Genomic DNA, 13,957 nt, shown 5'->3' with positions numbered 1-13,957 from the left:
AACATAGGACAAATATACAGATCTTGTCTACGTCTGTTTCAAACCATGCATCCAAGGTGCCGGTGCCAATGAATGACCCACTTGAATTCTCTCCTATGGGGATTGCCCACTGCTCGTTAGTGTGAAGGCACAAGGAATCCTTGCACCTCGATACTGGCTCTGCTAGGGATCTAGTACTGATCATATAATATAATTCTTAGTCCTAAAGCTACAGATCAAGTAAATTCCGATCATAGATGCCATAGAATATAGCATTGTGCGCTCTGTATAATACAGCATTTCATTCTCAGTGGGAAATTCTAAAGAAATAACTCCTCTGTAAGAGCCAAGGTGTGAGTGCTGACTACACAACAGGTCCGCCACCGTGAAGAATAACTAATGGCGCCTTTAAACCAAAAAAAAAAATCTTTGGAGATCGAAAAATAGAATCCATTTTCAGCACATATGAAATATAATAAAGTCTAACTAAAACTCATTAAATTTTTTTTCTTACTTTCCTAAGTTCTCTCTCTTTTTTTTTTTCTTTATTTCGTCTCCTGCTGTTTATTAAAATACCTGCTTGCTCCAAAATAGATTAAGATTAATGAAGTTCAGCCTACCCCCCAACCCTCTTTCTTGCTTTCTCCCACCACCACCATATAATTTCGCATATATATCATCTTCCAGGCAGGTCGTTCAGACTTAGTAACAATTTCAACCTTATAAAATTACCAAGACCTTCGCTTCGTAATGACCTGCAGCGGCGGAGAGATACTGCTTAGCACAACATTTGCAAGTCATAGACTGTTTACCACCAACCTTATGTTCTTTCCCTAGTGCACCATGAAAAAAAAAAAACGTTGTCTGCTCATTTAGTTGTACTGTTTTCCGAAATGTTCTTTTTTTTTTTTTAATCTTTCTTCCCAATTTAGGATTGGGCTCCCTGATGTACTGGAAATATTAACTGAGCGGTTTATTTCTTTTACCCCAGATGAGTTAACTGTTGGGTAGTAGTAAATAATCTTTAAAAGTTGCTAGGCTAGAAAAGCAAAGGGTACAACAGCCGGAGAAGAGCTGACATGCTTTAAAATGAGAGGTGCGAATAAAAAAGAAAAAGACTTCTGAAGAAGTGACTATGTAGGGCATCACTAAGCGCCGTGTGTGGACTGAAGAAGGTGGTCATCATGGTAACATAGTAACATAGTTAGTAAGGCCGAAAAAAGACATTTGTCCATCCAGTTCAGCCTATATTCCATCATAATAAATCCCCAGATCTACGTCCTTCTACAGAACCTAATAATTGTATGATACAATATTGTTCTGCTCCAGGAAGACATCCAGGCCTCTCTTGAACCCCTCGACTGAGTTCGCCATCACCACCTCCTTCTGCTATAAATCTTCTACTACATATAATTCACACTTCTCTAGTTTCTTTAGTAAAAGGACACGAATAATCATTTTTAAAGCGAGGGGGGTCACAAATAGTTGCCGCTTCTCACATCTTGTAAATTGAACATAGCCCGAGGAATGTTCTCCAGGACATCTCTGCTGCAGGTCTCAAGGTCAAGGTGAATTCTATCGGTCTACATGGCCCACTGGATCTTTTTTTTTTTTAAATAAAATTATATAATTTAACAATTGAAAACAAGAATCTAAACAATTACATTCAGAAACATCTTTCCGAGAACAATTTTAAGAAATTTTAAGAAACTTCAAAGACAAAGTACAAAATGTAGAGTAAACATTAAATCCTAAAATTCAAGTATGCTTCCAAAAAAGTTATAGTTGGCCCCCGCTTTAAACTGACTCTATCTTTCAGTTTACTACAGATTATTTAACAAATGAACCTCACACATAAAGACAAGTCTTGACACAAAAAAGAATAGGGAAGGGAAGGCACGGGTCCAAAAGAAGCAAGAAGAAAAATAACAGCCATTATTCTGAGCCCCAAAATAGTCCCAAGTAGCTTAAACAGTGTTGAATCTGTCCACTCCTGCTCCCGTCAAGGCCGTCATGTATTCCTTCCTACGTATGTCAGCTATTCTGTTCAATAAACTTTGATGAGAGGGAGGTGAGGTCTGCTTCCGATGAAGAGCTATCAAACACCTTGTCACTGTACGTTTTTTAATGATTTCCCAAGGCAGCAAAATTTAGATAAGTGTTCTAATCCGTAGATCATGGAAATAACTTATTTTCCGTATGGAAATCCAGTTGGTAGGGAGTTTTCTGAGCAGTACATTCTGTGAAAATGCATGCAAAATAACTTTACCTCCAGAGGGTAGAATAATGTTTCTCTAATGCTCAAGATGTGACTTGATATATGTGACTTCTGAAAAAGATGTTTTGCAGACTTTTGTTTCCATAGGGAGCCTTGCCCTAAAGAGTTTTTGCTCACTGGATCTCCGTAAAGAGGATCAGATCACTCTGTAACACAGTATTTAACTCTTTAAGGCCTAGTCCAGATTTATTTCGTTCTGTACGTTGACCACTTGTGTTGGGCTTTCCATCGAAATCCCAGAAAAATTTAAATCAGGTTGAAGACCTGACAGCTATTAAGAATGATAGGGAAGACAGAGTCACGTTTTTTTCTTTTTGGCCTCTTTTCCGGAAGTGTCCATCTTTTTTAGGTGGACACTGTTGCGTGGTAGATTTTGAGTCTGCTTAGAAAGATGGACACTTTTGGACCATAGGCCAAACAGAGTAGAAAGACACACAGAATGGTTCTGGATCGCCCCCACGTAAGGGCAATGGGGTACTCGGTATCGGGTCCTTCAGTTCTTTCAGCGAGGATCTCACGGTGGCCCGACCCGGACCGTGGCCCTATGAGGGGCACCCACTTAAAAGGCAGAGTTCATATGGAATAAGGTTCGTGACGCCACCTGTGGTATTCGGACAGGGTGAACGATGCTGCTTAGGGGTCCGCTGGGGTGATGTGATAGCAGCTAGATGGTATACCTTCCCACAGATGAAGTGTCTCCCCAGGGCTTCCCAGAGGTGTAGATGGTGATGGTGTGAGGCGCAGTTAATAACGAGGACACAAAGGGTGCAGTCTCTTTACCTTTACTGAAGGCTTTATCATCCGCAGTCCAGAGTACCGGATTACAGGGTAGGCAGAGTCCGGCTGGTCTGATGACACTTCCAGAGTCCCCTTATCCAGGTGGAAATCAGTAGCCTTCCTACTAGCGCCGTGTGTTGTAGTGCCTCCCTGCTGAGCAACTCGGTAAGGCCCTCACAACTCTTGTAGATGTTATGTCTTCCTCTCTGTCCCCCAGTTGGTATGGATAGGACAAACCCATATGACGGGTGGCCTGAGGCTTGTTTATAGGGACCCTAGAGACGCCCTGACCCCCACAATTTGCCACCTATGTCTTCTTAGGTATTAAGGTCGGGCAGCCAACTTGGAATTGACTGTCCTGCCAGTATCTGAAGTAAAGTGTAGAGACTATTACTCCCTCGGTGTTCCGGCCACCGGTCCGCGCTCCAGAAAGAGGCAGCCTCTCCCAGGACAGGACTCCTTCTGGTTTTTTTTCTCCTTTTGCCGTGACTTCGTGCCTCACTCCCTACAACACAATTCTCTTCGTGTTCTTTCATAGGATGCTGCCGCACGCGGGGCAGGCGCAGCTCCGTGTCTCTCTGTCTTGCTGAGCCTCTGATGTTCCTCCTTTTTCCTCTGTCTGCCTGACAGGTATCTCCTTGTTACTCCTGCTCCCTCCACTCAGCTTCTCCTTCCAACTCTGACTAACTTACTATCCAACCCACTAGTTTTACCCTATGTGAGGAGTGGCCTAGTAGATAGAACCTTTGCTCCCCCTGGTGGACTGGAGTGTGAAGTGTGCTGTGTGTTTTGTGATACCTGGTAGGGTGAACTCCTTTGGTGCCATCAGACGTAACATCACTCCCCCTGGTGGAAGAATGACATTACTGCAACGACCAGGACTCTGGGGCGCTGCAGTTCCTTCAAGAGTTTCGTCTGAATCAGGTTTTTTGGGATGTAGACAAAGAAACCTAATGGACTGCTCAATGTAGAGCCCAGGTTAAATGTGATCACAGCCCGAGGAACCTTGAAACATAATCATTAGAGGGGTTTTCCAACAGTTGAATAAATGTTTTTCTCGGAATGATTAGTTTCAAAACAATAAACGGAGGCACACTCGCCCTTCAGCATTGGTGCAGATCCAGCGCAGGCGGTTTTGGAGGACAGCACCAGCTTTGGAAGCGATATCTTCTCCTTTTGGAAGTTACTTACCGTAGATTCCTGCCGCTTTTGATTGCCTGCAGTGGTCAGATGACAATAAGGGCTTGTTCACACATCTGTATAAAAAAAATCATCATAGGACTTTTTTTTTTCTCTCATTTGTCATCCATGCGCAATCTGTTTTTTTTTTTTTTTTAATACCATTGATTTTTGGGGGCACCCAGAGACTTGATTAGGCAAGTCTCACCTAATTTGCGGAAGAAATTAATCTTCTATTTTTTTTTTTTTTACATGCATATTCGGACAGTGAACAAAAATCACTCCATTACACTGCCCCATTGAATAACATTGGTTCGAGTGCGCCATCCATCTTTTTTTTTTTTAGACAGCACTAGGTGCAAAAATACATGAACCTGACCGCAGAGGGGGTCAGCAGAAAAACAAAACATCCAATGATCCAGTGGTTCTGGTAGCTTCCATAAAGAGCAGAGATCCATGTGGTAGATTAGATGAGATTGTCAGAACATCCGCACCTATTGATGAAACCCGGACCCATTTTTTAATATAAGAAAAATCAGTGATGTGTGAATGAGGCCTTAGGTAGAACATTTTGTTGCCACGTTTTCTAATGTTAAGTTCTGTTCAAATTAACACATTGAGGAAGGTTTATATTTTGTGAATGCTCCTAGACAACATGCACCAAAAATGTAAGCACAAATAAATCTAACCAAGGGTTTGGACGTAAGTGGCTAAAGTCCAAATGATAGCTGGCGCTCTCATCTTCTTAAAAGAATTGTCTTATTGATCCAGTAACATAAAAGGCACAAAAAATGATTGAATACAACGGTACAAAAATTAAAAAGACAGAAAAGAAATCTCCGCTGCAATTCCAGACAACATATTTCAGACCTTCATTTTCCTTTGTCGAGAGTCCAGCTTTCAGACCATGCAGGTCTGAAACATGTTGCCTGGGAGGGCAGCAATTTTTTTTTGTGCCTTTTTAATTTTTACGGTGTTGTGTTCAACCATCTTTTGCGCCTTTTTATACCACTGGATAAATAGAGCAGTTATTTTAAGATGTGAGTGCCAACTATCATTTGGACTGTTGCTCTTACTGGAATATTTTGCCATGGACCTGGACCGGTGAGCTGATTGCTCCTTTTTCACATGCACCAAATTCACGGGAATAAATGTGGTGCGTTTTCAGACTGTCTAGTCTAAGTTTGCATTGTCTGAATATTAGGATTAGAAAATCCACTCTGTTGAGTTGTATGTAAATCAGTGTGCTATTATAAATTGCAACTACCAACTACTAGTCAAAGTGAAATAAATATATTTTATAAAAAAGTGGCTTTTTTATGGGAGTTTCGTAAATTGTTGAGATAGCGTTGTCTGCAATTTTTGTAACTCCCATAGAAGTGAAAGGAGAGAGGCGCTCATGCGCACCCATCCCTGTGTTCATGCCGATGATCAACAGGATCCTTTTCCCGAGATTGAGGTGGGTCTCCAATCTACCCGACATTTATGACGTTGCCTGTTCATGTGATAAATGTCACAGGTAGGAATAAAAAACAAATGTAAATTTATCTTTAAAGGGGTTGTCCTTGTTTTTTTTTTTTTTCCTTATGGGGCCAATAACTGGTGACAATCTCTGCTGTGGCAGGCTGGCCACAGACCGCTCCTCCCAGCAATTCTACTGCTCCAGTTGACCTCACATCAACAGAGCGGGTCTTCCTCTTCCAGTTTTATAGGTCAACGAGGCAGTTAGGCAGCGGGAAGCCGGCTGTCAATGCCCCATTGACGGAGGAGAGCAAAAGCGAAGAAGCTGCTGAGTTGACGTGACATCACGGGAAGTCACTGAATCGCCGGCAGGAGCGGTGTAAACCAGCAGAGATCTGCATGGGGCAGAATGGGGAGGTAGTTATCAACTAGCTGCGTGTAAGTTCTTAACCCCATAGGTAAAAATCTGCAAATTCCTGGATAACATAAACCTGTACCTCAATCTTCGCACAAGAGGAAGAAAGTGAACTATTTTTTAGATTTTTCTTTGACATGTTGTATATTGCAAAGTTTGTCTTTAAACACAGAAATCAAATTCTTCTTTTTTCAGTCCGCATTTCCTCCGTATGAGTCTCGGATCACAACTGCCAAGTTACTAATAGAAGCTGAAGACTTTGAGGTAAGACTGTATTATTATTATTATTATTAGTATTATTTATGCCTTTTTATTCCCTATTATTGGGAATACGATTCATGTCAGCGGCGACGCCGCGAGGAGCCGAAGTCAGGTGTCCCTTTTTTTTTTTTGTGGTACGAAGATGATATTTCATAATTACCCTGAACTTTTCTGCGTTTCTGAAATGTCAATTTCGGATGATAGCACCTATAAAGCACAGCAAGTGTTTCATTATCCCTGTATGTCACACGGCCCCCGAGGAGGTAAGGATATGACGGTAGAGCCAAGATCTCCCACCGCTCCAAGTCCTATTCAACAACCATATGACATTACATTTAAAGAAAAAAAAAAAAAAAACGGAGAGAGGAGCTCTTTAGCCTTTCAGCTTGGAATTAGTACTCGCCTAGATTTCCATCCCATCCATCATTTTTCAGCGAAAGTCTAATATGTTCTAGGTAAACAAAGCTTCAAAGAGAATGTCTGCCTGTTATACGGCGCATTTTTTTTTTATCAAGTAATATGGCTAAGTAGAAAGTAGCGTTTGCTTTGATGTTGGCTTATCCATGTCAATTTTACTTCAAGAATGCCAAAAACCTCCTCCTTGATAAGTGCCCAATATTTAGTGATGCACTTATTGTGCGAATAGAAATCTCCACCATTGTCTTATTCCCGAGGAAGAGCGGCGCTGTGTTTTGTAGGATACAATATCTTCATATACTCCAAATACAATAGCAGTTAATAATAATCTTTAAAGAGTCTTAAAGGTTAATTGTACGGGGAAAAAAAAATGAAAATTCTTGACGACGTCTTGCAGTGAAGAGATGCTGATTACGAAAAGAAAGGGACAGTTTAGACGATTATATTCATCTTGTTTATTACTACGTTCGAGCATTTCTGGAATCGGGACCTGGGAATAAAATCCTTGATTAGTTTGTGGGAAAGCAGGGAGACAACTGTCATTACGGATTCTACCTGGCCGCCGCGGTAGTGTCGCTCTACACTTATATATGCAGTGATGCATCCCCAAATCCTATATAGGAAGCCATATGTTCCATATTCTACTTTTGCTGTCACTGATTTATGGAGCTCTATAAGCTCTTTAGATAGGGCAAGTTTGGATAAATGGAAGGTCATGAACTTAGGGCCAAAGAAACTACTGTTACGTACTAAATAGTGAAACGCTGGATAAAACTGTATAATAAAAATGACTTGGAGATATTGGTGCATTGAAAACTCAACTGCTTTGCAGCCAGTGTCAGGTAGCTGCTGTAAAGGTAGAAAAAAAAATGGGTCTTGCACTTAGGCTGAGGAACTTATAATTATGTACTAAATTGTGAAACACTGAGTGACACTGTAAAGGAAAAAGATTTGGAGTCTTTGGTGCACTGCAAATTCAACTGCTTTGCAACTAGTGTCAGGCAGCTGCTTGAAAAGCCAAAAAATAAAGAGATGCATAAATACTCATAAGAACATAGTTTTGCCCCTAAACAGGTCACTAGTTTGGCCACACGTACAATTTTAGCGGATCTAGACCGGGGGCAGAGTAGAGGAGCCAAGGGTATTAATTGAATTTGAGGGTTGCTGAACAGGATGAACAAAATGGAAAAAATATAGCGGCATATAAATAAGAGTACATAGGTGTTTTTTTGGAGTTCTTTACTTTATGATGCAGATTCTTTACTGTCAGAGAAATGACATTAAGGAACTTTGTCATACCATGTCGTGACGTTCGATTTATTGAACACGTTCAAGAAGTTCTTGTCATAGAAAATATAATATTACAAGTTATGGGTACTGACTACCAATCTTGGAACTAGGAAAGAATGTATTCCCCCCTAAAATGGGGCAGTTGTCATCTACCTCATAGAGGTTGTTATTGCCTCTTTCTGGATCAACTCTAGAATTATAATAATATTATTATTATTATTAGTAATAATAATAATAATGTAATACAGTTATTGTAAGACCTGTTGAAGCCTCGGAAGTTGAAGCTGCAGCAATCGGCTAACGAGCAGGCGGGTTACAACATGAGACAACCACCTGCTTAGCAATAGAGGACCGGAGACGCCTCCATTGGGCTCAGCTTCTGAGGTTACAATGAAAACTGAAGCTGGAGATGGGAATATACTGTACATCGGGGATGGGAACGGCATCAACGTCATCATCCAAGGTCCATCTCTTAGGACCCGGAAAGGAGCGCTGAGGTGGTTCAGAGCTGTGCTCCAAGTGCCCCGGTTGGATTGTAGAGGCGCATGCACAGTTTTACAGCACAGGACAAGCATGCGTTATCTGCACCAAGGCCGCACAAGAGAATACATGGAGACAAGGTACTTGTGGGAATTTTAGTTTCACTAAATACCGCAGTCAAATATGCTAGAGGTTTTTTTTTTTTTTTTTTAATGTTCAAACCTCAGTGAGCCGTTTTTTAAACAAAAAAAAATTGGTGGGCAACCTCGTTAATTGTCAGCAATTTGTTGTTTAAATGCCAACAATTTTCATAGTAATAACTTGCTTGCTTGTGCAACTTTCTATATTTTGCTTGCAGCCATTCTTACAGCCCTTTTGAGTAGTTTCATCTTGATAACCAAAATTACCTTCCCCACCCCAGTGGAGGTAGATTGCTTGCCCCACACCGGTGGAGGTCATTTGCCTTCCCCATCAGTGCTGATGGTTTTCCTGCCCCGCATTGGTAGAGGTAGTTTGCCTTTCCCATCGGTGCTGATTGCTAGCCTGCCCCACGCCGGTGGAGGTCATTTGCTTTCCCCATCAGTGGTGGTTGTTTGCCTGCCCCGCGCCAATGGAGGTCGTTTGCCCTCCCCATCTGTGGTGCTTGTTTGCCTGCCCTGCGCAGGTGGTGATTGTTTACCTGCCCCATGCTGGTTGTGGTTGTTTGCCTGCCCTGCGCCGGTGGTGATTGTTTGCCTGCCCCACGCCAGTGGTGGTTGTTTGCCTGCCCTGTGCCCGTGGTGGCTATTTGCTTGCCCCATGCTGGTTGCGGTTGTTTGCCTGTCCTGCGCCGGTGGTGGTTGTTTGCCTGCCCTGCGCCGGTGGTGATTGTTTGCCTGTCCTATGCTGGTTGCGGTTGTTTGCCTGCCCCGCTCCGGTGGTGGTTGTTTTCCTGCCCCACGCCAGTGGTGGTTGTTTGCCTGCCCCTCGCCAGTGGTGGTTGTTTGCCTGCCCCACGCCAGTGATAGTTGTTTGCCTGTCCCGTGCCGGTGGTGGCTATTTGCTTGATCCACAGCAGTGGTGGTTGTTTGCCTGTCCCGTGCCGGTGGTGGCTATTTGCTTGATCCACAGCAGTGGTGGTTGTTTGCCTGTCCCGTGCCGGTGGTGGCTATTTGCCTGCTCCACAGCGGTGGTGGTGTTTGCCTTCCCCTTGCTGGTGATGGCTGTTTGCCTGCTCCACAGCGGTGGTGGTGTTTGCCTTCCCCTTGCTGGTGATGGCTGTTTGCCTGCCCTGCACTGGTGGAGGTCGTTTGCCCAACCGAATGATTACAATATGATTGTTTTTAGTGTTCTGGATCATGTTGTGCTGTTGGTTTGGCTCCTTTTGCTTAGTATTATATTTTCAGATTGTCACAGGCAGCTATTTTGTTTCGCGGAGTTGAAAGGCTCTGTCATTCGGCCATTAATAACTATGAAACTGCAGATTTAAGTATAGCATTAAAATAATTAGATCGCCTCCCTGAAGACTGGAGATGTTAGAAGCGTTCAGCATCTTCTGGGACTGCACCGTTCATTGCTGTCACACATCAGGTTTTGTGCAGCAAATCTCACAGCAGGGACATAGATGAGGCCTTGTGTAAATTCCTTTATCCTTATAAGTGCAGTTTTGTTTTTTTTTCTTGGCCAAGTTCTCATTCCACTGCAAAGCTCTACTAAATATGATGGCTATAGGAGCAAGTTACAGGGCTGCTCCATGTTTAGATGCATCATCCATGGTTGCAATTCAGAATTTTTAGTATAACTCACCTGGCTTTAGCACCAAGGCTGCTACTATAGGTTAGCATCCAGGCCCTGGAATTTGAGGGGTCCAAATAATCCCTTTACCTCTTATGAGGTGACCAGTATTCTCCTTTAATGCCTCATAATTGGGGGCACTCTTTAAAGAAAAGTGATCATCAGAAAATGACCTATTGCTTTTTTTTTCTCCCCTATAATCAGTCTTAAAATTAAGAAATTGAAACCTTAACATTTTCATAATGGACCCTGGGACTTTTAGACTTGTGCTATAGTTTTAGGAAACAACACATGTACATTAGTAGCAATGGTCAGAACCTGACCCTACCTTTTGTATTGAGGCATCTAATGAGCGTGTGCAAAGGTTCTTGTACAGGAGAGGGAGGAGGTCAGCTGTGACATCACCTATTGTGATTGGTGGATTTTGGTATTAGCTGTTTATAGAGGTGTTACCTGTCATTGTAATCCTGCCTCTGGTTACAAGGAGCCTGCTGAAAACTCATCATTAAGTTTGCACCTACAATGGCCTACATAGCCAGTGTGAAAATTGCAAGATTATTAACTTCGTTTTTTAATAAATAATAGTTAGTTATATAAGGGAAAAAAAACCATTGCTACAACATTTTAAAAAATGCACGTAAGACAAAAAAACTGATTTAAACAATAGGTCACTTTATGATAGTTTTTCTTTAAGGTGTCTACAAGGTTGTGCGTACACAACATTATTCTGCTATTATAATTGAATTTCTTTAACTATGTCTTGTGGGGAAGGTGACCATCTTATAGACATTTTTTTTATTTATTTGACTCGCTTATATAGCGCCATTAATTCCACAGCACTTTACAGACATCATCACTGTCCCCACAATCTAGATTTATCAGTATGTCTTTGGAGTGTGGGAGGAAAACCGAGAACCTGGACGAAATCCAACCAACATGAGGAGAGCATACAAACGCCTTGTAGATGTTGTCCTTGGTGGAATTTGAACCGATCCTGGAAGACTACCGTGCCAACCACTGAGCCACCATGATGCCCGGTGTGTTCGGTAAACATAAAAGGGTCTTTCAGCCCCCAAAAATTGAGTGATGGCCACTTCACTATTCGTTTTCTATGGGACTAAAAGCGAGTGTAAGCATTTGGCTTTTTTCGACAGTGTCACGGTAGACCATGAATGGAGCAGTGATGAGCAAACGCGGCCAACAGTCCATTTCATAGTCATGTTCCCTGGTGAGATTTGGTTCCCGGCATTCCGACCCTCACCAATCTTGAAGTTCTCACTTTTCTTTTGGATAAGAGCCCAAGATATGACTATGGACAAGTTGGTTCTCCTCCAGTCATTGCCATGTACGAATATACAACACCTCTTCCCTGGACATGTTACCGCCGTGCAAGCCGGCAGGCGGTTTTTAACATTAAACCACATTGTATGGAAATCCCCGTAAGACCCTGCCGGGATTGTTCTATACAAACCATTCATCATGACCTTATACATGGCACATCATAACCGTAAGTAAGATCAGTAGCGTTATTTTATTACGCCATTTAAAATACTCCGGAGACTCGTAAAGAGATTCTTAGATCAATGTAAATCATCTTGGCTTTCTTAAGGATTACAAAGTAATGAACATGATGGAATTATATTCTATTACGCTTTAGCATTCTCTCGTATGAATGAAGATGCCGTATTTTACGACCGTAAACTGGCGAGAGGAAAGCAACGTTTTCCCCGAGATTTAATTGATTTCCTTTTTTTAAATTTCCGATGTGATTTATATGTCGTTCCGGTTTATTACGTCGTCGTTGCGATGGTTCACTCGTTACTTTTGGAAATAACGTGGATTCTATACGTTAGTCATTCTCTTCCAGGGCTTTAGTGTTTGTCGTTTCTGAAGAGCTGGGAATAAAAGGGCTCTAAACCCGGCTCAGAAGCCGACGGAAAGGTCAAGTCGTAATCGGTTTGATTTCAGGATGCGATCTTGGTAGAGACAAGGCATAAAGGCTGCAGCGAAGGTGTTAACGCAGGAACGTTACCTCCGGTCTGGACTTCTTTTTGTATGTATTACTGTGAGAATTTACAGGGAAGGAAAAAAAAAAAAAGAAAAGAACCTGCAGAACATGAATCTTAATGAAGGCGTCTAATCCCACTCTTTCATTTTTTCCACCCTGTGCACATGTACTTTTAGATATGGATCCAAGAGACATCTCCGCGTAGTAAACCCATTGATCTGCTGCCCGATCTGTAATTCAGATTCTCCTCTTCGGTGCTTAGAATTATCAATAAAATGAAATCACCAGTGGTTTTACAAGAGTGCAATTTTTTTTTCTTTTAGTAGTTTGTGTTTTTTCCCATTTTTCTGCTCATCGAGGTTTACATTGCATAAAACCCAGTATAGATCTCGAAGACCACAGAGCCACAAACTTTTAGCCTATGTGGCTGCAGACTTGTAGCCTATGTGGCTGCAGACTTGTAGCCTATGTGGTTGCAGACTTGTAGCCCTTGTGACTGCAGACTTGTAGCCTATGTGGCTGCAGACTTGTAGCCCTTGTGACTGCAGACTTGTAGCCCTTGTGACTGCAGACTTGTAGCCATTGTAACTGCAGACTTGTAGCATATGTGGCTGCAGACTTGTAGCCCTTGTGACTGCACACTTGTAGCCATTGTAACTGCAGACTTGTAGCATATGTGGCTGCAGACTTGTAGCCCTTGTGACTGCACACTTGTAGCCCTTGTGACTGCAGACTTGTAGCCTATGTGGCTGCAGACTTGTAGCTTATGTGGCTGCAGACTTGTGGATCTTCACATTGCGCATACTGTGCACTGTAAGAATTCTCCTGTGCCGATGCCAGGAGCAGCGGGCACGTGACCGCACATTTGCAATTTGCATACTTCCAGCCACATTCCAACTAGACTTGTCAGGCTTCTCTCACTGCAATTGCACTAAGTGAGGCCACGCATGTCTAGTTGGCATGTGACCAAATATATGAAAAACACATACTTGTGGTTACACGCCCAGTACCGAAGCATTTTCATAACACGCAGTGCATGCTATGTGAGGATTCACAAGTTTTCCTAAGGCCGGAAGACCCCATTAAAAGAGTTGTCACAAGAAGACAACCTACCTGTTAAATTGAAGCCAGGCCACCCGGATATGGTGGGACAATCATCTCGTTATTACAGAACAAGCTGTCATTTGTGTCCATGTGAGTAACACTTTTTCTGGCCATTACTTATCCTGCATTTTTCATCAGTTGTCCCTGTGTAGGCTTTGTCGCTAATTTACTGTTTTCTCTGAGCTGCTGGGTGGAGACTTTCTGCTATGTTGATCCCTATATATACATAGACCTGAATGATTCATGCTCTCCTGCCTCCCTGTAGCACACAGACAGATATGGCAGCAGTATGGAGGATATTATAGAGTAATGAGCAGTGGAGCTGTGAATCCAAAGTTGGGGTGAAACAAAAAGAAAGTTGAGCAAACTCTGCCTGTGTCTCTCTCTGCTCCAGCCATCTCCTATTCATAGACTTTAATAGGCAGCTGTAGCTTGATACTGAAAATGACAGAATTTAAAAAACATCACATAAAAGGCAGCTGTATTTACCAATATGAAACAACCACTCACATACTGACCATTGTGTCATTGTGTG

At 42.4% G+C, this 13,957-nt stretch overlaps 1 protein-coding gene across 1 annotated transcript in view; it reads left to right on the top strand.

The window, feature by feature from the left end:
• Positions 1-13,957, top strand: part of LOC138641794 (uncharacterized) — a 473,126-nt gene that overhangs the window by 81,098 nt on the left and 378,071 nt on the right. The window contains exon 9 of the mRNA XM_069729446.1: positions 6,285-6,353. Within this exon, the coding sequence (XP_069585547.1) occupies positions 6,285-6,353 (69 nt within the window). The remainder of the gene's footprint in view (positions 1-6,284; positions 6,354-13,957) is intronic.

The sequence above is a fragment of the Ranitomeya imitator genome, chromosome 6, assembly GCF_032444005.1.
Source record: "Ranitomeya imitator isolate aRanImi1 chromosome 6, aRanImi1.pri, whole genome shotgun sequence".
Classification (NCBI taxonomy): Eukaryota; Metazoa; Chordata; class Amphibia; order Anura; family Dendrobatidae; genus Ranitomeya; species Ranitomeya imitator.
This window is presented reverse-complemented; position numbering and strand designations above follow the sequence as displayed.